Genomic DNA, 24,509 nt, shown 5'->3' with positions numbered 1-24,509 from the left:
AGTAATTTTTAAATTGTACCAAGACGACAGGATGTAACATTGATCATATCATAATATTACATGATTTTGTTATCTTTTGTTTCAGTTCCTATCAGAAACAAAACTGGTTGGATGAAAATGATCGAAAATAATAATAAAAAAGATTTGTGTCATGTCCAATCCTTATTGACAACTTTGTAAGGTTACATTAAACTTTTGTAATACCTCTACATAGAAACTTTAAGCTAAATGGTGCTTAAAGCACCATTCAGCTTAAAATGTGTAAAGCTGAATTTAATTTCTAGTTTGCATTTATTTAAACAGGGTTTTGCAGATTTTTATGTACATTAATATAGTTAGTTTTACATTACACAAATTTTGGCTCAGTTAAATGTCTGTTTTTAATAGGAATGCACTGAGTACATGTCACAGATTTGTGCAATTATTTATCTAAAATGTATTTTTTGTATTGTAAAACCATTTAAAAACAGTGTAAACGATATTACCTTCTGGTTTTGCTCTTCTTAGGCAACACTGTCCTTACATTTTGGTATTTGTTTACATGCTCCTTTCATCTTCTGATTCCTGGATCTGCTGATAGAGAACTCCTTAATTCTGTGTCTGGTCCTCCCTTGGATTTCTGCTAAAAAGGGAATTTTTCTTTTCTATATTTGTCTGCTACCCTTCTGTGTGTTTTCAAAGTGGGGGACTCAGATTGTTCAGGTTTCTAACTGTACAGAGATTTTATCATGACTCATATCCTCAATCTGAATCAGGACCAAGAGAGAATCGCAGCAGAAACAACTTCAGTTCACAATGTATTCATTCAAAGTTCAGTGTCAGTGCTGTGGCAATGTGCTGGTAATATACAGCAGGAAGAAATAAGTATTTGAACCCCTGCTGATTTTGTATTTTTTTACCTCTTGCTAACAATTTCTTGTTGACAGTTTCATTTTTGATCATAGACAAAGAACATCAACAATTATTAAGAACAATCCATTAAATATCAAGTTAAAATTAGATCTTTATATTGATTGAAATGAAAAATATATTAATTAATTTCTTCAAAATTATCAGGGGATGGAATGAACATTTACTCTCAAAGCTGAACAGTTGGTAGCACTGTTGCCTTGCAGTAAGAAGTTTATGGGTCCAAATCCCAGCATGGGACTTGAACCCATGGAGTTTGCAAACTCTGACTTTCTCCCACAGTCCAAAAACATGACTGTCAGGTTAATTGCTCTCTCTAAATTGTCCTGAGGTGTGAATGTGGATGGTTGTCTATGTTGTGCTGTGATGGACCGGTGACCTGTCCACGGTGAACCCTTCATCTTGCCCAATGACCGCTGGAGGTAGGCACCAGTTCCCTCACAACCCTTCAAGGATAAGCAGATACAGATAATGAATGGATGGATGGGTTAAAATGAGCAAAACAGCCGGCGGGTGACTAAATTAGTGAATGTTCACAAATCCTCTTACATGTCCAAAGAAAGTCTTTAAAATGTGTGGTGTGAAAAGCCTCTAGAAGCTAATAAATCCACTGAAATATCTGCAATCTGTGATTTGATGTGGCCTGCTCCAAAGGGCGGGGTTGGAAAATGATGTTGTAATCTTCTTAGTTATTCAGGAGTCACTTCACTGACCTCAAAGACAATGCCAAGTAAAAAGCTCCAAGACTGTTAAACTGGAAGTCAATTGGCAGCAGTCAGAGTCTGGGAGAGTGGAACAAATGTTATTAAATTTGACAGACAATTAAAACAGCAATAAGACAGACTTAGATGTGCTATGAGTTCAGCTGCTATTTGAGTGATGAAATGCATGGACTCAGTTTCCCTGCGATGTCAAAGTAAGAAGACGCAAACTCATTGTTTCAAGACTAGCTTAGATTCTCCTGGTTTATTACTGTTACCAAAACGCAGCACCTTTCAAAAGTATTCATAGCCCTTGAAACGCATCTCACCTCTGAATATTACACAACCATGAAACATCTGAGTCTGGTTTTTCTAAACACTTCCCACCATAATTTTTCATTTGACCCATGTTGCCATCAAATTCCACAAGCGTAGATTACAATGAACTCTTTCTGTGTAATGTATGAAGCCATGGTGATGTCATGGAGGCTATTTTTGAGACTTCCTAAGAAACCCACAGAGAAACACTAAAATGCCCTCAGAATCTGTGTTGAATCCTCAAATGTTGCTTTACTGGTAATTATGTGTGAAATCTGCAAAGATGTTAAAGCTGTTGCCAAAGATGCATCTATAAATCTAGTCTCGTCTGTCTAATCTAAGTTAACTAACACACAAGCCACTGGTATGTTATACAACATGCTGTGCTGATTGTGTCTGTTGAGCAACAAGTCCAGTTAACGTTCTTCCCAAATTCTTATTTTGAACTGGCACCACTAATTGAGAGTTAAATTTCACCGCCCCAGCTTTAGTTTAATGAAAGGTCTTACATCAGTTGTTTTTCCAGCGAGAGGAAAATAACTGTTGGTCTTTCACTCTACGTCACTGCGTATGTTACTTAAACGCCTGTTTAACGTCCTATTACGGAGCTACTGTTATCTCACACCTGAAGGTGAACCAGAACTGATGTCTGCAACATGACCATGACCCCCCCAAAATACCAATAAAACCACAACGAACTGGCTAACACAGTAATAAATGGAAAGTTCTGGTGAAAGTCAAACCCCAGATCTTTATCTCACTGAGATCTGTGACACATTAAGTTCCCATAGTGACAGAGGCTGGTAAAACGCTGTAAGATACAAGACGTACAAAAAGTGTGAAGTTTAGTCCAATAAGATCAAGTTGTCTTAATATCTAATTTACAACACACACTTAAATATAATGAATAATGCAACGTTAAACATTGTTGTTTGATTCTTCTGTAGCTTCCCGCTCTGCTCCTTAATGCTGAATGAGTAACTTTCTTCTCAGAACAAACTTTTGCGAAGTTTGTGTCTGCAGGTCAGAAAAAAGGCTCGAGTCCTTATAAGGGAAACATATCCGGTTCGTCACAGCTGTGGAGCCGAGCCTTTGACGCGCTCGGAGGCATCGTTTGATCACCATACACACATGAAACAATGACCGGGATGGATCACGTCTGGAGGAAAATCTTCTTTGCTATAATAGTTATCTGTAAGTATAAATCATGTGGTTTTTTGTTTTTTTTCTTCGACATTAAACGTTTTACTTTTTAAGCATCGCATTGTCGAGGTCCCATAATTTGCATGGGATTACAAGAAGCAAGTTAGTTTTTTTTTTATCGTTTTCTAAGGATTTGAGTTTTAATTATGAAATTGATGGCAGTTTTTTTCTCTCTCTCTCTAATAGACTCTGTTCGCATCGGGTGAACGTCAGTGTAAAATTCATTAACTGATTATGAATGTCTTATTTTAACTTCTCTAATATGTGTTGGTCAACTTGAATTGTGACCCGCGTGGCAAAAAGTTCCAGTATTTCTGTTTTTCGCTCGTACTACAGCTTCATAAGTCGCAGACATGCCGCCAGATACTGTCCTTCGCTATGAGCACATTGTTTCTAATACTCAAATAAAGTAAAAAAGGCGCAGTCTGCGTAAGGAGTGTGGCTGGTGCGCGCTGCAGGTAAAAACAGGCGTGGCAGGAAAGGGTTGGTGTTTGTGAAGGTTTTCCCGAGTTCAATATCCACATTCCTGGTCCTGGTGATTGCAGAGGGGAGCGCAGCTCTGCCTGTTTAGGCTTGTGACACTGATAAAGCAGGAGGACTCAACCTGCTTCCACCTGAAGGTGTTAGGAGCCTTTTGATTATTATTCTAAGAAGCCTTCATTAAATAAATAATTATTGCTGCTTTTGCTGTGTTTTTTCTTGCCTCCTTGAATCAGGCTTTGCTGGTGTTGGTTATGTTTTTGTTACTGTGCAAGATTAACCCACTTTTGATTCATGGAGGGAAGTGGTGGCTTTACGTGTCAAGTCTCTCTTATGAGAGCAAAATTTATGAAAATGTTTAGTTATAATCATGGGTTGGCTTGACTATGACAATATATGACAATATATTTTTTGCAAAATTATTAAAAACCTGTTCTCTGTCTATTTATTTGCATTTTTTGATAGGGCAATACAAATTGCTGAATAGTTGCAAAGACCAAAACAAAAAAGTATTTTTTAAAATAATATTTATTTATTTATTTATTGCATTCGGCTGGTCCAGCTCACCTTTTGCTTTTGCACAAATCTTTTTAGAATTTTTCTGTCATCTTTGCATGTAGAGACTGTCATTTTGCCCATTCTGCTTTGCAGAGCCGGCCATTCTCAGTCAGATGGATGGACAGGGCCACTCTAACACATATAAATGCTTTGACCCAAACCTGCTATTGTAGCTGTCTGTGTGTTTTGGTACACACCCTGCTGCGAGGTGAACGTCTCAATCACAAGTTTTTTGCAGGTTTTAATTGCTTTTCTTCTAGGACTGTGCTATATTTAGCTTCATCCAGCTTTGCCCCAGCTTTGAGAAAGCTCTGAAGAAAAACAACCGCGCATCGTGTTGTACATCATCTATGTGGAGCACGATGCTGAGTTGATATGCATTGCTCATTTTACACCATGTACACAGCCCCAAAAAATGTCAACTTTGGTCTCGCCTAACCAGAGCTCCTTATTCTACGTGAACGTAATAGCTATTTTCCCTGTATGGCTCGTGGCAAATTTTAAATGAAACTTCTAGCTTTTCTTCAATATCAACTTTATTCTTGTTATTTTTCCATATAGGGTAGATTTGTGAAGGACAAAACCAATAGATGTCTTGTTGACAGATTTTCCTTCTTGAGCTGTGAATATCTGCATTGCATCTTATTTGCAGATATTAAAGATGTTAAGTGCAAATGCCTCTTATTTGTTACACAAATTCCCTCATTTGTGTAATAAAATGCACTAAGGTTTGTGGTTGTAGTGTGACAAAATGTGCAAGAAAAGGGCTATGGATAATTCTTCAAGGCATTGTAAGAACTGTAAGAGTCTCATAAGTCTTAATGGAACCTTCTCTGTTTCTTCTGCCAGCTGACAAGATTAGCCAATCGCAGTCCTTCAATGTTGGCACTGCAGGAGCTAAGATTTTCCTCGGCCCAGCTTCTGATGAATTTGGCTACACAGTCCAACAAGCACCAAACTATCAGGACAAATGGTAGGAATGTGATCAATAAACTCTAAACTAATTTTTAAGTTATCATGTCCAAAAGGGTTTAACAGCATTCTTGTAGAACTTCATTAATCTGATCAAAACAGTAAAACGGGAAAAATATGATGATACTTATAAATATGCAGAATGATCAGTATTGATGAACTGATCAATACTAAGGGGTGAAGATGCTGCTGACATGAAGCAGCATCTTCACCCCTGCTTCATGTCAGGGATAGTTTTTCTCAGTTTGGAAATGAAAGCCTGTTGCTGCCTGCAGAATGATGCACACATGGTTTTTGGTTGTCTTTCAACATTGCAAGCAAGTCTTGACACTCTTGAATCATCATCAGTTTTATTCGCTTCAGCCACTTTTATTTTTTTTTGTGATACCAAAGTTTACTTCATTAGTCATTTTTTCACTTGATCTTACAGGTTTTTATTTATTTTACAGCGCGCTACACAATCGTTGCCTCCCATGGTGAAAAAAAATTATGAAATGTCTTCAAATAAATACATTTCTTAATGCATTTATCACTCTGATGAATGCAGTTCTCCACCAGTGAGATTGAAGATGTTTTTTTCCTCCTTAATAATTCCTACTCTGAACTACCAGAGTATAACAAGACAAATGAAGTGGGTTGAATAGAAGTGGTGAAACTGAGTCAGGTTGTAGGCTGCCTTGGTCACACACACCTTCTCAACTCAGTCAACAAAGATTTTCATGGGATTTCTGTGGTACATATTTTGCCACTTTGAATGTACATGGTACCAGCAACCCTACTGACCCCATTAGGGACAAGAGTGTTAGAAAATGGGTGAATGAATATACATGGTCCATTTCAAATACCAGTTTATTTTGAGATTTTACTACAGATTAGAGATTACTACATTCTTCATGATGTCTTTTGTGAAGATCACCAGATAAACACTCACAGGTCATGACTAAGTTCTTCCATCAGTAGACCACAGAGTGTGTGGTCTGATGAAAATTCATTTCTTTAGCCTTGTGTGCAACCCTATTTTCACAAGTTTGTGTTCTTTTGCTCTGTGGTTGATTGACACTTTCCACACAAAAACCTCCCGACAAAAACAAACGAACAAGACAGAACATTTCCATGGTATTTACACTGGCATATCATATTTTTAACAGATGAATGTGGTACCTTGGGTCATCTGGGTTTTGTACGTCTTCTTGATATCGTCACTAAATGTTGTTAATTCTCCCACGGCACATAAAAGTCGTGGGGGAATACATGAATAGCTTTCTTCTTGCAATTCATGTTGCAATATGCCACATTACTGTTTAATGTTTAGTTAAATGGTAGTAAAACTCCTTGTTCTAGGCCAGAGTGACACTCCCCGTCTGTACAGTCAGTCACGCTCATAGAGTAATTAAATGTCTGGAGAAGTTCCTTGTTGTGTAACTCAGAGAAAACCAGTGTCTCTGATCATAGTCCCTGACTGTAAGCCCCCCTATGACACACCAGTGTACGTAATGTTTCCTGTCATCAAGTCTTTAAAGAGTCACTTTTTACAGTCTTGAATATTTATTTGGTTTCAGATATGGTGAAATTACTTGCACCAACTTATATCTTTATCTCAGAGAATTAAAAGGAAAGATATGACAAATTCTCTGCCATATGCTGATACGCAGTAAAGAGAACTTACTAAGACGTTCAGTCTCCCTGCCAAATGTTTTTTTCTTTCTTATTTAGTTCTGCTGTGAATGCATGGTGTGGATTGCACAGAAGCATCCGAGCACTACTATAAGGTCCAAACTGCAGATGCATGCAGTTTGGACCTCTCTCTGTTGCAGTGCTCCAAGTGCAAAAGTGATCAAAGAACTAGAGAAAAATATTTCCCAAGTGAGAGCTCCAGGTCCTGACAGGATCGAGGCACTCCCTAAAACTTTAAGAGCATCCGACTATCCTGGAGGAATCTTGTTCAGAATTCAGCTTCTTCACTATACTTAGCATGTGCTTTTATCTTAAAATTGCATGATGGTTGGACCCCTTCTGATCGCAAATTGACACATTCTTTTTCTTGACTTGTAAGCTTGTATTTTTACATTGTTTTTATTAAAACACATTCCCATTTTCAAGTAAGAATGAATTCATAATAGTTCATTGTTATTGGAGGTTTAGTGATTAATAATCCTGTTTTCTTCAGGCTCCTGGTTGGAGCTCCTTGGAGTGACAACAGGAAGGGAGATGTTTACAAGTGCCCAGTCCAGGGATCCAGTAACAGATGCGATAAGCTCAACCTTCAAGGTAAACTTCGGGGTTTTGTTTAACTTCCACCCTCTCCACTGTACTCGAAAAATGCCTAATAAAGTCTACAAATCTTTCTCTTTGAATTTTCCTTCATAAGAAATGTAAGGATCATGTTAACAAAGCAATTCATGTAACATATTCCTAATTTGCCCTTTTTTTATGTTTTTTTTCCCCCTCGCAGATTCTGTTACAATTCCAGATGTTACAGGTGTGAACACCAATATGTCTCTGGGTTTGACTCTTGCTCCCAACCATACAGGCCATGATTTTTTGGTAAGTTTTTCTGCTGTTGTTGTTGTTGTTGGGCATCTCACAGAGCACTGTTCAGCTTATCCTTTTAAAAATTGTGAAGAGCGTGTCACAACTTTGAAGATGCCAAAACAGGCAGTTTCTATTCTATTCTATTCTATTCTATTCTATTCTATTCTATTCTATTCTATTCTATTCTATTCTATTCATATGATCAGTGTTTATGGGAACATTGAGACAATTAAATGCTAATCCTATTTTGCAGCCTGGACAAAATAGGCTGCAAAATATTTGAGACTGCGATTTCAACAGGACAATGATCGTAAACAAAAGTCCAGAGCGAGAATGTAATGCTCTAAATCAAAACAAATTCATGTATTAGGATGGACTTTTCAAAGTCATTTTCAGAATCTGTGACACTTGACAACTGATGTGTTTGCATATTCTCTGTCTAATCTGCCTAAGCTTGAGCTATTTTGCATATACCACAACAAAGCTGCAGTGGTTAAGCAACATATTGACTCAGGTGTGCTGAATGCAAATGAATGGCACATTTTGTTGTTTTGTTTGTAGAAATTGAACTCAAAACTATCATTTAAGAAAACCAGTTTGTTGTTGTAAATATTCAGAATGGGAAGAAATTCATGGGGAATGAACTTTTTTTTAAATGACACTACCAAACCAACATACACAGGAAAAAGAAACAGATGTATATATAGAGATGTATAAGCATTCACACCCATAACCAGTGTACAGGAAGTGGTATCTAACTTAGGTAGCATACTGCAGTATTTCTGCCCACCAGTCACAGCTTAATGTACAAACATTACAAGCCAGCACCTACTGACAGCAGTTATAACAATGAACATTCCTATAACTTGATTCAAATTAACACCTCTTCCCATTGTCTTAGATCATAAATTCAGAGCCTTTTAGTGTTTCACCACACCTTTTCAGGACTTAAATAGACAAATATTTCCAAGCTGTTGCTTTAATTGACTTTTATGGTAGGCATTCGTGATTGTATAGTGTTTTGTTGTTGTGTTTTTCTGTGTTTTTGTGAAGCAACGGAACTGTAAAAAATGTCCTGTATAAATAAACTTTTATTTAATCACACAACTTTACTCACTGCATCCTTCTGGAGCCTTTTGGCTGCTGTGAAAACCAAGTAAATGTATTAATCAGGTCTCTTGTTTCTTCTTCTGTCATCCCTGCTACAGATGTGTGGTCCTCTTTGGGGACAGCAGTGTGGTGATCAGAACTTTTATCCAGGAATTTGCTCGAAACTCAACCCCCTCTTTCAGCTTCAACCTGCCTTCTCGCCTGCCATTCAGAGTAAGCAGTATTTTCCCTGAATTCCCTTTATTACAAATCTGTCTCCTGTTTCTCACAACTCTCAGTCAGAACAATTACTGAACCCAACAGTTTATTTTTTGGATGCATTAGAGGGAGCATTTAAAGAAAAGACTTTGCGTGAATTTTAAGCTTTGACATTATAAGCTAGTATCTCATGCTTCAGTCCTGAACTTAGAGTTTAGCTCAGGGAAGTGAAGAAGAAATCCTAGGGGAGGCTAGTTCTTTTTCATAGCAAAAGTCATTTAAGTCTCCATTATTAATAACCTCTATCATCTGTCCTTCTTTGGTGATGTAAGATAGTTAAAGTCTAATTTTTTTGTACTTTCATTTTGGTTTCAACCGCTTCTAAAAGCAGCCCAAGCACTTGTGCAGGAGGCTCAACTTCTGCTTTTCAAATCTGTATGGTTATGTATGGTTCTAACAGATGGCCGCACATCTGTTTGCAGCCATTTTCAGGTATCGGTGTAAATGTTGGGTTGGGGAGCGTGGCCAGCTGCAGTTTATTTGGATTTAAAATGATGTGAGGCCCGAAAACAGCTAATCCTGAAAGGAGCTTAAAATAGACACAACTGACCAGACTAAAATGTTATTATCTATAATTATGTGGAAAAAAAGTATATAATGAACATGTGTTGTAGAGTTCGTAGTTCTATCTTAATCTGTTCAAGGAAACTTAATAGGTAATTTTTTAAAATAATCATTGCAAAAAGTAATACTAACCTTACACAAGCAGGCCTGTAAATATCAAAAAATACTTGTATCTTAGTCAAAACTTACACAATCTCGACCAACAGTGCTAAATAAAATGGTTGGGCACCATAAGGTCATGTCTTTAGCGTGGGCAAAATACCATCAAACAAATACTGCTTTTGTCAATGGAAAAAAAAACTAAACCAGTGACTCAGTAAAAGTTAAAGACAATTTTTTTAGTGTTGTTTCTTTTTTTAATGATGCATTAACCAGCCTTCCCTCTAATCTACAGAATGTACAGGATTGATGGACATTGTGATTGTTTTGGACGGCTCAAACAGCATTTATCCATGGCCACCAATGACGGAGTTCCTGCTCAAATTGATACCCTCTTTAGATATCGGACCTCAAAGTACACAGGTGACTCTTGCGCAATTGAGTTACAACAATGCTTGAATGCTCTTTTTCAATTTTTTATTTTTTTATCTCACAATAGATGAGCGTCATTCAGTATAGCGATGACCAAAAGGTTGAATTCAAACTGAATCGTTACACAGACAGGAGCCAGATGCTTAATGCAGCATCCAAAATCAGTCAGAAGTATGGCACTTCCACCAATACCTTCGCCGCAATCTCATTTGCCAGGTTGGTTTGACAGTATTTTTTTTTTTTCTTTTAAAATACATGCAGAGTCTGCTTTTGTTTTTGCTTCTTAACTTAGTGGCTTGGTCATTTCTTCCTTTCTTCTTTTCTTAAGGGTTATTTTTGGTAACACTTTATTTGACAGGGTGTGCATAAAACTGACATGACACTGTCATAAACATAACACCTGTCATGAACATGAAGGAATCTTTATGAATATCTAAGACTGTTGTCATCGACATTTGGAAAATTCTGACACTTTTAATGCAAAATTGCATTAAAAGTTGCATTAAAAGTCCACTAAAAGTACCAACTTTGCATTAAAAGAGCCATTATTTACCAAATAATTAAAGTTGGCAATTTTAATGGACTTTTAAAGCAACTTTGCATTAAAAGTGTCATTATTTACCGAATGACACTTGATGACAACAGTCTTCAAGTGTCTTCATAAATACTCCTTCGTGTTCACAACAGGTGTTATGTCATGTTTATGACAGTGTCATGTCAGTCTTATGCACAGCCCGTCACATAAAGGGTTACCGTTATTTTCCATTATGTTGTTTTTTCATTTTAAGTGTCTTGGCATCACATAGTAAATCGGAGCTAAAGAAATGGCTGAACTGAATTATCCCACTGTAAGAACGTCTTTTGTTTGTAACCCTACCTCAGTAAACAAGCTTTTTCTGCAAGCAACGGTGGTCGACCTGAAGCTGCTAAAGTCATGGTGGTTGTTACTGATGGGGAGTCGCACGATAGCTACAATAGAGACAGCGTCATTGCTGAGTGTGACAAGCAAGGCATCATTCGATTTGGTATTGCGGTATGTGATCAATTATTATGTACTCTAAATATTGAATAGGCTAAAATTTCAAACAGACAAACATCAGAAGACTCTTTGAAACAAGAAAAATAAGAAGCTTGGAATGCGTTCGGTGGCTTCAAATTTACCGACCTCCCTGGTGGGCCTGTCACAATAACAAATTTCACTAGATGATCATTTTTTCCAGAAATTATTGCAATAAATTATAATATTGTTGTTTTGAGACAATTCCAAGTAAGATAAAGGTAATGGAAAAGTGCATTCTCAAAGATGAATAAACTTCAAATTCTAATGAACATTTTACACTGGAGCTGGAAAACATTTCAAGTATTCAAAATAAACAAATAAAACAACAAATAAAATTAACTACCTAGTGTCTGCAAACAATTTTTTTTTTTTTAAAGGGTTAATTTAGACCAAAACACCAGACTGAAGATTTTTGTCATCCAATTTTTAGTAGAAATAGAAAAACAATAAATCATGCAAATAGAAATTTTAGGTTGCTTTAACTTATGTAATTAACTGATTTATTGCTTATTGCGACAGCCCTACTCCCTGGTAAATGTGTGTAAAAGGCCTTTAAAACATTTTTGTTAGTAGAATAATATCATCCCGAAGAGAATTTAGAGAAATTTGACTACACTTGTTCAGTTCGTAAAAATACAATTTAACAAAATTATAGGTATTACAAATCCTAAAAATATAATCTCCCTGTTGAAAGATGGACCTTTGCATTGATTATTGTTGTTTCTCTCTGATTAATTGTATATCAATATGTAAATGTTGAGTATTTCCTTTTTGCTCCTCAGGTGTTGGGTTACTACACCAGAAACAACATAGATACAAAAAATCTCATCCAGGAAATCAAATCGATTGCCAGTGAGCCCACAGAGAAGCACTTCTTCAATGTGTCAGAAGAAGCAGTCCTTTCCACCATCGCTGGGACTTTAGGAAAACGCATCTTCAGCATAGAGGGTGCATATTATTTCCATTTTGTTTTTCTGCTCATGTACATGTTCTGTAGAAAACAATTGCAGAGATGAGAAGTGGAAAGTGCACATTTCATCGCTATCGTTGATCTGTCATCCTGTTTTTAACTTCTCTATCGTGCTTTGTTTGATTAAGGTACTGGAAAAGGGGGAGATAGCTTCCAGATGGAGATGTCCCAGGTCGGATTCAGTGCATACTACTCCAAGCAGCAGGTACAGAAATAATACAATTGTAGAAGAAATATATATTAAGTAATTATTAGTGGATCTATCTCCATTTGGTCCTTTCTACTTGTTAAAAGAAGAATTAATGTGATTAATGTGGCCACAGAGGCTCAGTATCTTTGTTAGAGAACCGCCACAGCTTTAAAAACCATTTTCCTTTCAGTGTTACTTTTTTGTCATTCTCATTAAATTAATCACGTTTTATTTGGAAACTCTGTGCTGGTAAATGAATGAACCACGATGTGTTGATGTTTATGGCGTTTTACTGGTTCCCTTGTGCTTCTAGGACATGATGATGCTGGGAGCAGTGGGAGCATACGCCTGGAGTGGGACTGTTGTCCATCAGAAAGGATCTGTAGCAACTATTTTCCCTTTCTCCGCTTTTGAGGGAACGCTTCAAGAGAGAAATCACAGCTCACTGCTGGGTACGCTTTTGAGGTTTTTATTGCCACATCCTACAAATTGTATTTCTGCACCATATCATGGCGTTACTGCAGTTCAGTCTTCATATTTAACAGATGTTGTGTTGAATGGTCAATGAAGATAAAAGTTTCTAGTACCCACATAAATGTTGTTCAAGATTAGGGGATACATTTCATTTCAATGTGAGATTTCAACGAATGTTCACTAGAGTATTGTGACTCATGTTATTTCTCTGTAATCTAAATAATCATTTACAACATGAAACAAGAAATATTTGTCTGAAAAGTCAGGCTTTTAGATTTTTTTTTTCATAGCACATTTTTTTAATACAAAGAGAGAAAAACCCCAACTTGGACAAAATAGAACAAGTAGTAGTGTTGGATACTCACCATGAAAAGGTAATTTGCTGCCTCGATCTAAAAATGACAACCAGTCTTGCTAAATACTCACTTTATAGAAAGTGCTTTTGTAAATGTAGCATCAACAATGTTCGTCAGACATTTCAAGTTTAATTTAAAAACTGTTTTCTGCAGGAAATATGTGTTTTTATAAAAATTAAATAAACGCAGTCTTTCTGAACATGAAACAAATACTTGTTTAAAAAGAAAACACACACCAACTGGTTTTGCACAGAAATCCAAGTTTGATGTTTGGGTGGTGGAGGACCACCTGCATTAGTCGTTGCTGTCTGCTTCACTCTACCTGGTGGTACTTTCTCTTTCTGTGACACACTGCGACTGACAATTTTTCTTTAAAATTAGCTTATTGTTTTTTAAAACTAAACAAAATTTTGCCACCTGCAAAGAGTGCACAGCAAACCTTAACATTGTCATATTTAGCTAGCACAAACTCAAAATAGTGATGGTGTAGTAAAACAAGCATCTCTTTCCTCCCTCCACTGCTGTTTACCTTTGGGTTGCTGGCAAAGGTAAAGGTGCTGGCCTTTGGGTTTCAGCATGAGCTGCACTCATGCTGAAAGCATGACTTGTCACATGTGCAACACAACGTAAAACAAGAAAAAAGCAAACATACAAAGGAAAGGAAAATTTTAAAATGGTAACACACAATCAGTCACTTGGATAAGTATATATGTTTCTTGTTCTCCTGGGCAGGTTATGCTCTCACCACGCTGACTGATGGGTCTACAGAGTATTTTGTAGCTGGAGCTCCTCGCTCCAACCATTCCGGACAAGTCATCATTTACACTGTGAACCCCCAGAAGCAACCGACTATTGTGGATACAGAAAGAGGGAAACAGGTATGGAGATTAAATAATGTACGAGGGGGTACCCAAAAGTTTCCGGAATGACGCTGCTGCACGCGCAGTTTTCGTAGTACACGATTCTGCCGCTAGKTATTTGTTCAACCACGCCTTCTCAATCAGTGTGCCAAGCGGCGTTGATGTGGAAGGTTTCATCTACCCGCAGTGAATTTTCTTGTAAGAGCTGTTTTGTCCAGCCATCGTTTTTCTTCATGGAGACGTTTTATGAGCAGCGCGCGGCTCATAGAACTTCGCTTTTTTCCGGAGCAGGAAGCAAAACTTCACAGCCGCGCTGTGAAGCCATCAACGCTGCTTGGCACACTGATTGAGAAGGCGTGGTTGAACAAATAACTAGCGGCAGAATCGTGTACTACGAAAACTGCGCGTGCAGCAGCGTCATTCCGGAAACTTTTGGGTACCCCCTCGTATCCACCTAGTAAATTCAGTGGAAAATGTGCACTTTCATCTGCAACCGGATCAGATTTACGATGTGATGGATAAGCAGCTGGAACTCATTGCAGATTGGGTCGTACTTTGGGAGCGTCCTGTGCTCACTGGATGTAGACGATGATAAAGTGACGGATTTGCTTCTGGTTGGAGCTCCCATGTACATGAATGAGCTGAAGAAAGAACAAGGCAGGGTCTACTTATTTTCTGTCACCAAGGTAACAATGATTCAAAAAATTTGTTTTTAAATTTTTAGCGTTTTTAACTCCTGAGTCTCATCCTCTGAGCATAATTCTCACACTTTGCTTGTCTCTTCTTCTGAAGGGAATACTGAGTGAGCAGGGATTCCTCAACGGTCCTTCTGGAAATGAAAATGCTCGTTTTGGAATTGCTATCTCTGTCATTCCTGACCTCGACCTCAACGGATTCAGTGATGTTGTGGTTGGAGCCCCCCTGGAGGACCAGGGGAAGGGTGTGATTTACATCTACAATGGCTACAACCAGGGTCTAAAAAAAGACTTCTCACAGGTACCACACACGACTTTTGTGTTTAAGAAATACATGAAGAATAGAGGTTTTATTCATATATCTTTGGAGCTGAAATTATGTATGTGCTAAACTAATAAGCTTTGTTAACTATTTTAATGTGCATGAAAAAAATACTCTCTTATATTCAAAATACATCTGAAGGATGCTTTTATTTACTTCACATTTAATGACTTCTATCAAAGCAAGGAGATTGTTGTATACACAGAATAATAATATATTCCACTAAAGATTTGTCTTAGAAAAATCAATGAGAAATGATCATTAATGCAGCCAAACAACTCAACAAACAGACTAAGACTGATTTATCACTAATTTCAATACGATAAAGGAAGACACAAAGATTAACACAAACATACTAACACTAATTAAATCCTTCTCTACTACTCGGAGAGGTATGTTTCAGGAACGTGAAGCCACATGTTTTCAAGAAATACTTAAAGGTGTCAAGAGTCATGTCATGTCAAGAGTCTACCTATGTTTCAAAAGTTTAAAGAAAAGGGGAAGAGGCTTCATTTTGGGTTGTAATAAAGCATTTCTCACATTTTTAGGTCCCACAAAACGTTCTTGGTAGTGGTTAGTACCTAATCCCTAACAGTAATATGGGAGTGATGGACTGGGAGAGAAAAAAAAAGAATCAATTTCACATCCTGAACCAGTTTTTTATCCATCAGTTTCCAACGCCTGAAGCTCCAGGAATAGAGTCTGGAAGACTGCCTTCATGTGTCAGACCAGGTTGTCTAGTTTCCACAACCAACCTGTGTTTCTGCTCCGATGGGTCCATCATCTCCAGCTCTTTCATGGCTGGATGGACAGTCAGATTACTCTGAAACGCTACAGCCACTGTTCCTCCCTTTGAATTGAGACCCAACTCTTAAGACCAGAATTACGTAAAGTCAGTGTGGATTCATTTAGATTTTTATGACTGAAGAAATGAACTGTCAAAAGTTAATGTGGCATGATAAAGTGCACCTGGCCATTTCCAAGAGAACTTTGACGTTCAGTACCACATAGTAACTCGGTATCATTGTGTGTCTATTCGTGAATAATTTTAAGCTTATTTTGACCAGAGATATGACTAGTGTTGGACTTAACTGTACTTACTGTTTCACAGAGAATCCCAGGCTCCACACTGAATCCTCAACTTAAATTTTTTGGAAGATCTTTAGACAGCAATAAAGACCTGAATGATGATACCATTCCTGACATCTCCATTGGTGCTTATGGATCCGTTGTCCAGCTCTGGTGAGTTACGGAAATAAATTTGTGTGGGAACACTGTGAACATGCGAACATGCAACTGATATTACTTTTGATTGCAGGTCCAGAGGAGTGGCAGTTGTTACAGCTAAAACCTCCTTCAAACCGGATAAGATCAGCATTTTAAACAAAGACTGTGACAGTGGTGGACGCAAGGTGTCTTGCTTCAACGTGAACATCTGTTTTAGTGCTTCATTCAGACCCACAAATCCTGTAGGACCTGCAGGTAAGCTAGATTCCTCAAAGTAACTTTAAAGAATAGATTTGAAGGAGCATAGAGACTGCAAAAAACATTAAGAGGAAGGAAATTGCTGTATCTTCAAATAGACCTACGCTACTTTTTTGCACAGTCACTTTTATTAATGATCTTTAGCTTTTTTGTTTCATTAAAATGTATCTATTTCTGTTACTAAAACTACATGGATACCCAAAGTATGTCTGAATAGATTAGAAGTAAGCTGAAAAGAAATAGATCCCACATACAAGAGCCAGATTTGGAAAACTAATGAAGTTAGGATAGAAATGTTTAGATTAAACAAGCAATAAAGGAGGAGAAAATGTGTTACCAGTTGGTATAAAGAATTGAATTCAGACATTTCTAAAAATGTAAGAGGGAATTGCTTTCAAAATGCTATAAAAACACCTTAAAGTTGTTGAAAGTTTTCCCTGACAGCTCCTACTTCCAAACATCATTGCACTGGGAATAAAACTTCAAGGATTTCTAACTAAGAAGGATATGCTTAAAATTAAAGTCGCATGTCGTGTCATGTATAGACTAAAAAGCATTCCTCTTATTTTTCGGCCTCAGAGAACACCCACTCCCTGCTCAACTCCTCCAAACTAGCAGCAGCAGCAATTACCAAACACCTGGTGAACTATGAATGTGCTTAGCTTGTCAAATGGCATAACGAAGAAACATTGTTGTGAGGATGTGCTAAGGTGGAGTTTCAGAAAGAGTAGGAACTTCTTAAAGAGATTGTGTGGGTTTTGCAAACTAGCCATAGTTTTGAAGCACTTTTATTTTTGATCGAAATCAAATCAAAAATGCATTTGATGTGACGGATGGATGGGTGTATGTATGGGTCAAACTCTAAATGTGTAAATAATAAAGGAACAATTTATTCCAGTCTCATTTTTTTTAAGTAGCTGTTTATAGTCCAAGTAATTCTCAGAAACATCCATGCCAAAATGTCTACGTATTGGAGCGGTTCAATATTTGAGTCTCAAATATTGTTTTCCTTTTTTTTGTTGATTTTGTTTCTTTAATTTCAGATGTAACCTACACATTGACTCTGGACGCTGACCTGAAGGGTTCACGGGTAACTTCAAGAGGACATTTTGAAGTAAACAACGAACGATACCTGAAGGAGAAGATAAAAGTATCCTCCACATCCCAATGTGTAGATCGCAGGGTTCATGTTCAGGTAAGTGTTCACCGTCAAATCTATCTGAGTATAATTGGCTTCTCTTGTTCCAATTCTGGAGATGTAGACTTGTGTTGCTTTTTTTTAATACATCAAACAGGAAACACCAGACTTGGTAAATTCCCTCAGTCTGAAAGTAGAAGTTGAGCAAGAAAATCCAGACGTCAACCCTGTCCTTGACAGCTTTTCTCCAAAAGCCTTTGAATTCTTTGTAAGTAAGAAGCTTTAAAACATGTTCAAGCGATAATAAATTAGTTTGCTAATTAAAACTGCAGCACCGCATCCAGATGAATTTATTGATCCTTCACTCTTTCAGATCCCTTTTACTAAAGACTGTGGGTCTGATGAAGTGTGTGTTAATGATCTGGAGCTGAAAGTGAAGGCGGACAGGCAGGGGTCCAGGTAAGAATGACATCTTACTGCACTCCTATATAGCACAGCAACTTGACTTAACAGTTACTGCTCTCATTGGCTGGAGGTGTGCAGAGATCCTCCATCTCTCAGACCTATTTTCTACTAACAAAGTGCTTTGGTTGTTGACTTATATCTCCAACTGATTAGCATCCAAAAAGAACCAATGAGGATCTAAGTAATAATTAAAAGATTGTTTTGTGATAATTAATGTATAATTGTTTCCTGTTACATCATGATTGTCCTGCAGCAGGTGCAGTCAGTCAAAGTGCTGACTATAATGATGAGTCATGGGTTCAAACATTGTGTTGACATATTCCTTTGGTACAAATTGAAGCATCTCTTTTAATAACAGCTTTAAATCCCTGTAATTTTTTTTTTTTTTTACCAGAACAGCAATTGTAAACCAGTTATTATATGACAAGAAGCCTTGTAGTAGCACAGACGGACAGCAGCCTCCATGCTTACTGGCAGTCCTGGTAAATATGTGGAAAAGGGTTTAAAATATGTTTCCGTAGCATAAAACACACTGCAGGTTACCTGCAGTGTTTCAGCAGACCTACAGACCTAAAGTCTGTTAAGTATTTGGAGGGTGAGCTTCAAGCTTCAAGCTTCAAGTGCCAATTTTGACTAAGGCATTGAATTAATTCAAATAAAAGCAACAGTTTCAGAGAGAGCTTACCACAGCTTTTAAGAGCTTTTTTGGCCTCTGTGTTTGTTCTGAATGTGCGGAGTATGCTCAGTCCCTATAACTCCCTCTGCTTTATTCAATTATCGTCACAAAATAAAAGAAAAAAACTGATTCAATAAAGTTTTCTGTGCGTTCCTTTTACAGCTCAAGTCCCGTTCTGTTCAGCGCCAACAACCGAGAGCTGAAATTCAAAGTTGCTGTGAAGAATAAAAATGAGAACGCATACAACACACAGGTCTCTGCCACGTTCTCCAACAACCTCTACTACTCCTCTGCCACTGCTGTGAGTATTTTATGTTTCTGTGTATTTGAGTTTGTTCAAAAATGATTGGCTATTTTATGTCATGTTTGTATTATTATGAGCTAACTAAACAAAATCTGCTTTGTATTCACTGGAATACTGCTGAGTTATCAAGTGTTCAAAGTCAATGGTAATAAAACACAAAGCTATAAATGTTATTGTCTGGTATGCACTTTGTATTTGCAGACAGATGAAGTCAAATGCACATCAACCCTAAAAAATACAGTCACCTGTCAGGTGACAGTATTAAAGAAAGACCAAGAGGTAAATATGAACACTGTTTTCTGAGCTGGATTTGGTGTCATTAATCGTTTCTCAAACAGCTATGATTGACACCCTGTTATTTCATTACAGGTTAACTTTCAGATCACATTTGATTACAGTTTTGATTCTCAGGAAAACCAAGCCGTAGTGAAATTTGAGGCCAAAAGGTACAAAGACCTGGAAATCCTTTAAATTCCACTTTGACTTTCTTTAAATGAACATTGATGAGATGATAATGAGACGACTGATTGATATGATGTGATTTTCAGTGATGGAAAAGAGGAAAATCCTGCCGACAATTCTGTGCAAATATCCATTCCTGTGCAATTTGACACAGGAGTTATGCTGTCCACGTGAGTCTGTGTTTTTTCTTTTACTCAGTTTATCAGCAATATGAAATTAAAGAATAGCATCATGAAATACGTTAAATACTTTTTCTGTCATTTCACAGGGAGTCAAATATCAACTTTTATGTGGCAGACTCAACCAATCAAGTGGTAACCACGGTGAAGTCTCTGGATGACATAGGACCGGAGTTTACCTTTACAGTGAAGGTGCATTTTGCAAATCCACCTTATGCAGGATTATTGTCTCCTTTTATTATGTTTAATGACTAAAGCACAATGTGTTCAAAGGTCTCAACAGGTATATTCCCTCTCAGCCTCCTTTTTCTCACAATAAGTCTGCCAGTGAAAACAAAAGGTGAAAATCCACTCCTGTATTTAACCAGCATGGAGCCACAAGCTGTGAGTGCTCCTATTCTGCAATAATGAAACTACCACCACATGCATATTATTTTTTTGCCAATATAATTTACAGTAAATGGGTTTTGATAATTGCATTATTGATGGTCATGTCCACAAACAGGGAGGATCTGTCAGCTGTTCCACAAGCCTAAAGAATCCTCCACATATTGGTGAACAAACCCAGACGGTTTCATTCAGAGAGGAGAATCTTAAAGGTACAAAGACACTGGTAAGTTGGTGACTTTGTTCAATGTTTATCTTGTTTTAATGGTGTGGTTATGATATTTCCAGTAATATGTTTACATTAAAGTATCAAATCCTAAATCTGTTTTTTTTTATACTTGCCTTATTTAGCACATGGTAGCAAACACAGTGCTTGCAGCTTTAAATGTGATTCTATGAGATCTGTCAGCTTATTGAAACTACATATTCTCCACTATAAATACTATTTCCAGGACACACATTTTGTATCATTTATGACCTATTTCGAATTACCGTATTTTCCACACTATAAGGCGCACCTAAAAACCTTCAATTTCCTCAAAAGCCAACAGTGCGCCTTATAATCCGGTGCGCCTTATATATGGACCAATATTGAGCCACAGCAGGTCTAGCAACTGCAGTAAGCAGCCGCCGACATCACTTTCGCCCGTAGAAGAAGCACGCGATGCATGCTGGGATAGTTGTCAGAACAAACCTGGTTTGTAATCTATTAATAAAGTTTGACTGACCTATCTAACTACCGATCGTCTAGAACGGGTGGGCAATCCTGGTCCTCAAGGGCCGGTGCCCTGCAACTCTTAGATGTCTCCCTGTCTTCAACAGCTGAATCACCTCCTAAGTGCAGTCAGGTTCTCCAGAGTCCTGCTAACGACCTCATTACTTGACTCAGGTGTGTTGAAGTTGAGACACATCTAAAAGTTGCAGGAGACCGGCCCTCGAGGCCTGGAGTTGCCCACCCCTGGTCTAGAATCAGGTTGTCTGCAGGTCATGTAGCACCACCTTCTCCATGAACATGCTGTGCGCAAACGGAGAATGGTGACCATCGTCCGGCCACGCCCCGGCCCAGTCGCGGAAGGCTGTCCTTGCCGACCCGAGTCGGACTGTTTTGTTGACATTCCATTTAGTGCAGCTCCATCTAGTGGATATATAACATAAGTCCAGCCTCTACTATAGCGTCTATTCTATGCAACTTATAATGCGGTGCGCCTTATATATGAAAAAAGTTTTAAAATAGGCCATTCATTGAAGGTGCGCCTTATAATCCGGTGTGCATTATAGTGCGGAAAATACGGTATATGATTTTTAGAACAAAATAATAATACAAAAACAATGCAGTAGAAAAACAATGCAGTAGTTTAGTCCAGTCTTATTATTTTAACCACTAGGGCTGAACTTACAAAACAAATATGTTTAATTTTCTTTTTTCTGCCTGTATGCTTTTCATGTAGATGAAGTTCCTGTGGTGATTATTCCAAATCGATCTGCTTTTTTTCCCTTTTTGTTGTAGCTGTAATCGTTTTATTGTTTCTTTTTAACCTGATAGGACTGTACAAGTGCAAAATGTGAGAAAATAGAATGCATCCTTAAAGACACTGAAGAAAAGAGTGACTATTTGATAAAGGTTAAAACAAGAATCTGGAATGGCACATTTATTACGGTAAATCTCTACCTCGTATGTCTTCAATTTTTTTCATGTTAGTGATAATTGAAATCATACTAATATCTTAAGTCCACAATTTTGCTCTGCTAGGCTTCATATCAGAGCATAGATCTAATTTCCAACCTGGATGTGAAGACCTCCAAACCGGATCTTCTCATTGTCCAACACAAGCATCTGGATGTAAGTTCACATTAAGATGTTTCTGTTTGTATCTCACAACAAAACACCTCATGTGAATCTGCAGCATTTGAAATTTTACTCATGCAGGATGGGATTATTCAGGCATTTTCTATTTGTGGCAACTTTACATAAAAGAAAGCATAAGTTTAACGTTTATTTGTCCGCACTCTTTGGAGACAGATCTTACAGTGACCCTGCCATAACCTCTTTGTGTCTAGGTGGTTTTGCCTGTCAGCAAACCTGGAGAGAAAGCCGATGTCCCAGTTGGTGTGATAGTTGGTAGCGCCATAGGTGGCCTGGTGCTGCTGGCTCTGGTTGTTGGTCTGCTGTATAAGGTAAATAGTTCATTATTATTGGGTGGCCGTTTTGTTATGCATCAATGCCATCTGCAACATTCAAAAGCATTCTTAGATTGTTTTTTCTCTCTCTAAAGAAAGGTTGAAAATTAATACTGCTTTACCAAAGCCCTGGTATTACAAGAAAGTTTCAGTCTTTTGAAGAGAAAGAATCAAGAAATTAGGGGTCATTTAAAACCTTTGCACAGCACACTGGGTGCTGGAACTGCATTTTTTTCTTGGATTAACATTAGCACAAAATAACCTCCATCTTTTTACTCTCTAGTTTGGATTTTTCAAAAGAAAGTACCAGCAGCTTCAGAAGGAGGATGATCTGGACAAACAGACCGATGCACATGATGATGGAGTTTTGTGAAGAGGTACCCCTCAGCCATCTCTCTGTCTGTAAAGCTCCAGTGTTGGTATTGGCACATCTGTAGCGCAAACGGATCAGAACTTATTCACTGGAAACTGGGCACTTTAAGGAAACAGATGCTTTGTAAGTTTGTGGATGAATGAGATTAAGTTCTTTAGCTCTTTACAGGGGATTATTGTTGTGCTTTGCTTTGTGAATTGTAGAGATTTGTGACAGATGTGCACTGTTTGTTTTTCATCATAAATAATAATTTTTTTAGGTTATGGATGGACTTTGCAAGTAGATGCAGAATTATCATCTGCAATTTTACACTGTAACCGGATCCTGGATGATTTTTGGGGAGGGAATTGTTTGTTTTGTTTTCCTATTTTGCTTTAACCAGTTTGTGCCACAAACTGACTTGGGGATTAAATTTTGCATCTGACTCAGGGCTACTTTTATATTAAAAGTACTGACAGTAATGGTCTAAAAACAAGATGAAAAAAAGAATGAGATCCTATAAGTTTTAATTTACAACACCCTCTTCATTTATTAAAACTTCTTGATACAGATGTTGAAAAAGGTTTTCAAATAAATTCATCTAATTGCAGTTGTATCATCCGCTGAACAAAACTGCTGCTATTTCCTCAGATTGGAGATCCATCCTCCTGACAGTTTGGTGGCTTGTGATCAAGCATAGTTGATCACACTTCCTGTTGTTTTCATCTGCTTTATCAGTGCCCTGATAATGTGGTTAAGTTTAGGTAAATATCCATTTTCTGTCTGCTATTTTCTGATTTCCGGGGATCAACTTGAATGGCTTGTTCTCTCATATTTTCCATTTGGAAAAGTAAGAGAATAAAGCTGTGCCACATCATATTTGTACCCCAGGGAATCAGGTAATCATTGGGAACTAATAAAAGTTCCTTTAGCGAACCTTTATTTGGTCTCAAATGAACAGTTGGTTTTTCAAATCATTTCAGCGTGAGATTCAGCTGCTGCAATAAAACATGGATGTATTTTAGGAACATAAATATGGAGCGTACTGTATGTTGTTGCTGTGTTTATTTTTATTTTTTTCTGTATGTATTGTAAGAACTAAAAGTATGATTTTACAGAGTTTTTTTATTATGTGGAGTTGGAACTTGATACACTGCTATTGATTACATTTGTGGTACTTGATTTTTATCATTAGAGGCATCATTTATTAGTCATTTGTTGATGAAAGCTCACCATAGTTTTCAGTTAAATTATTAAATTTATTGATTATTTAGATAGTCAAATAATATGTGAATAAATATAGTACTAATATTGAGTTCTTTCATTACCAACAAATGGTTATTCAAATTTAACACATCCAAATGTTACATTACATTGGTCTATATCAAACTAATCCCATGTTAAGCTCTTCTACGTGCATATTTTTTTTATTTCAGATCTCAAAGCTTGTGCTTTAATTTATCTGTGATGGTGCATCATGTCATTGTTATTATTAGAGGTCTATGTGCCAATGTGCATTTATGTGCATTGTGTTTTATAGTGCTTGGGCATTAACTGTTTCTAAAGAAATTTAGAGGAGTAGAAAAAAAGATTGAACATTTTTGATGGAAATCTGCAACCTGAAACAGTTATATAATACTGAATACATAGATTCTAATAGAAATATATTTTTTTGTATTGGTCTGTCCTTTTCCCATAAACTGTAAACAGAAAATCATTATAAAGGTTTCAAACATCAGTCTGTGTGTAATTAACTAATGTAATGCATTAAAATAAATATATTTATTGATATTGTTCTAATCTTATGAACATGGCTTATT

The 24,509-nt window shown here is 37.3% G+C and overlaps 1 protein-coding gene across 1 annotated transcript; it reads left to right on the top strand.

Annotated features, from left to right (window-relative positions):
• Positions 1-3,017: 3,017 nt before the first annotated feature.
• On the top strand, positions 3,018-23,134 carry itga2.2 (integrin, alpha 2 (CD49B, alpha 2 subunit of VLA-2 receptor), tandem duplicate 2). Its single transcript, XM_008418100.1, has 30 exons — positions 3,018-3,122; positions 5,019-5,142; positions 7,309-7,409; positions 7,594-7,685; positions 8,882-8,996; positions 10,000-10,127; positions 10,204-10,352; positions 11,019-11,169; positions 11,979-12,144; positions 12,295-12,371; positions 12,670-12,808; positions 13,919-14,064; positions 14,589-14,732; positions 14,839-15,042; positions 16,175-16,305; positions 16,382-16,545; positions 17,592-17,743; positions 17,844-17,954; positions 18,060-18,145; positions 18,990-19,128; positions 19,333-19,410; positions 19,501-19,577; positions 19,680-19,763; positions 19,862-19,964; positions 20,046-20,156; positions 20,278-20,385; positions 21,703-21,816; positions 21,910-21,999; positions 22,218-22,334; positions 22,621-23,134. The coding sequence occupies exons 1-30, from the start codon at positions 3,068-3,070 to the stop codon at positions 22,708-22,710; spliced, it is 3,546 nt and encodes a 1,181-aa protein (XP_008416322.1). The 5' UTR covers positions 3,018-3,067; the 3' UTR covers positions 22,711-23,134.
• The last annotated feature ends 1,375 nt before the right edge of the window (positions 23,135-24,509 follow it).

This window comes from Poecilia reticulata, linkage group LG9 (genome assembly GCF_000633615.1).
Source record: "Poecilia reticulata strain Guanapo linkage group LG9, Guppy_female_1.0+MT, whole genome shotgun sequence".
Lineage (NCBI taxonomy): Eukaryota > Metazoa > Chordata > Actinopteri > Cyprinodontiformes > Poeciliidae > Poecilia > Poecilia reticulata.
This window is presented reverse-complemented; position numbering and strand designations above follow the sequence as displayed.

Coding starts and splice junctions, on each gene's coding strand:
- itga2.2 (XM_008418100.1), top strand. CDS start 3,068: ATGACCGGGATGGATCACGTCTGGAGGAAAATCTTCTTTGCTATAATA. Junction 20,386..21,702: donor TTAAAGGTACAAAGACACTG/GTAAGTTGGTGA, acceptor TTAACCTGATAG/GACTGTACAAGTGCAAAATG. Junction 22,335..22,620: donor TTGTTGGTCTGCTGTATAAG/GTAAATAGTTCA, acceptor TTTACTCTCTAG/TTTGGATTTTTCAAAAGAAA.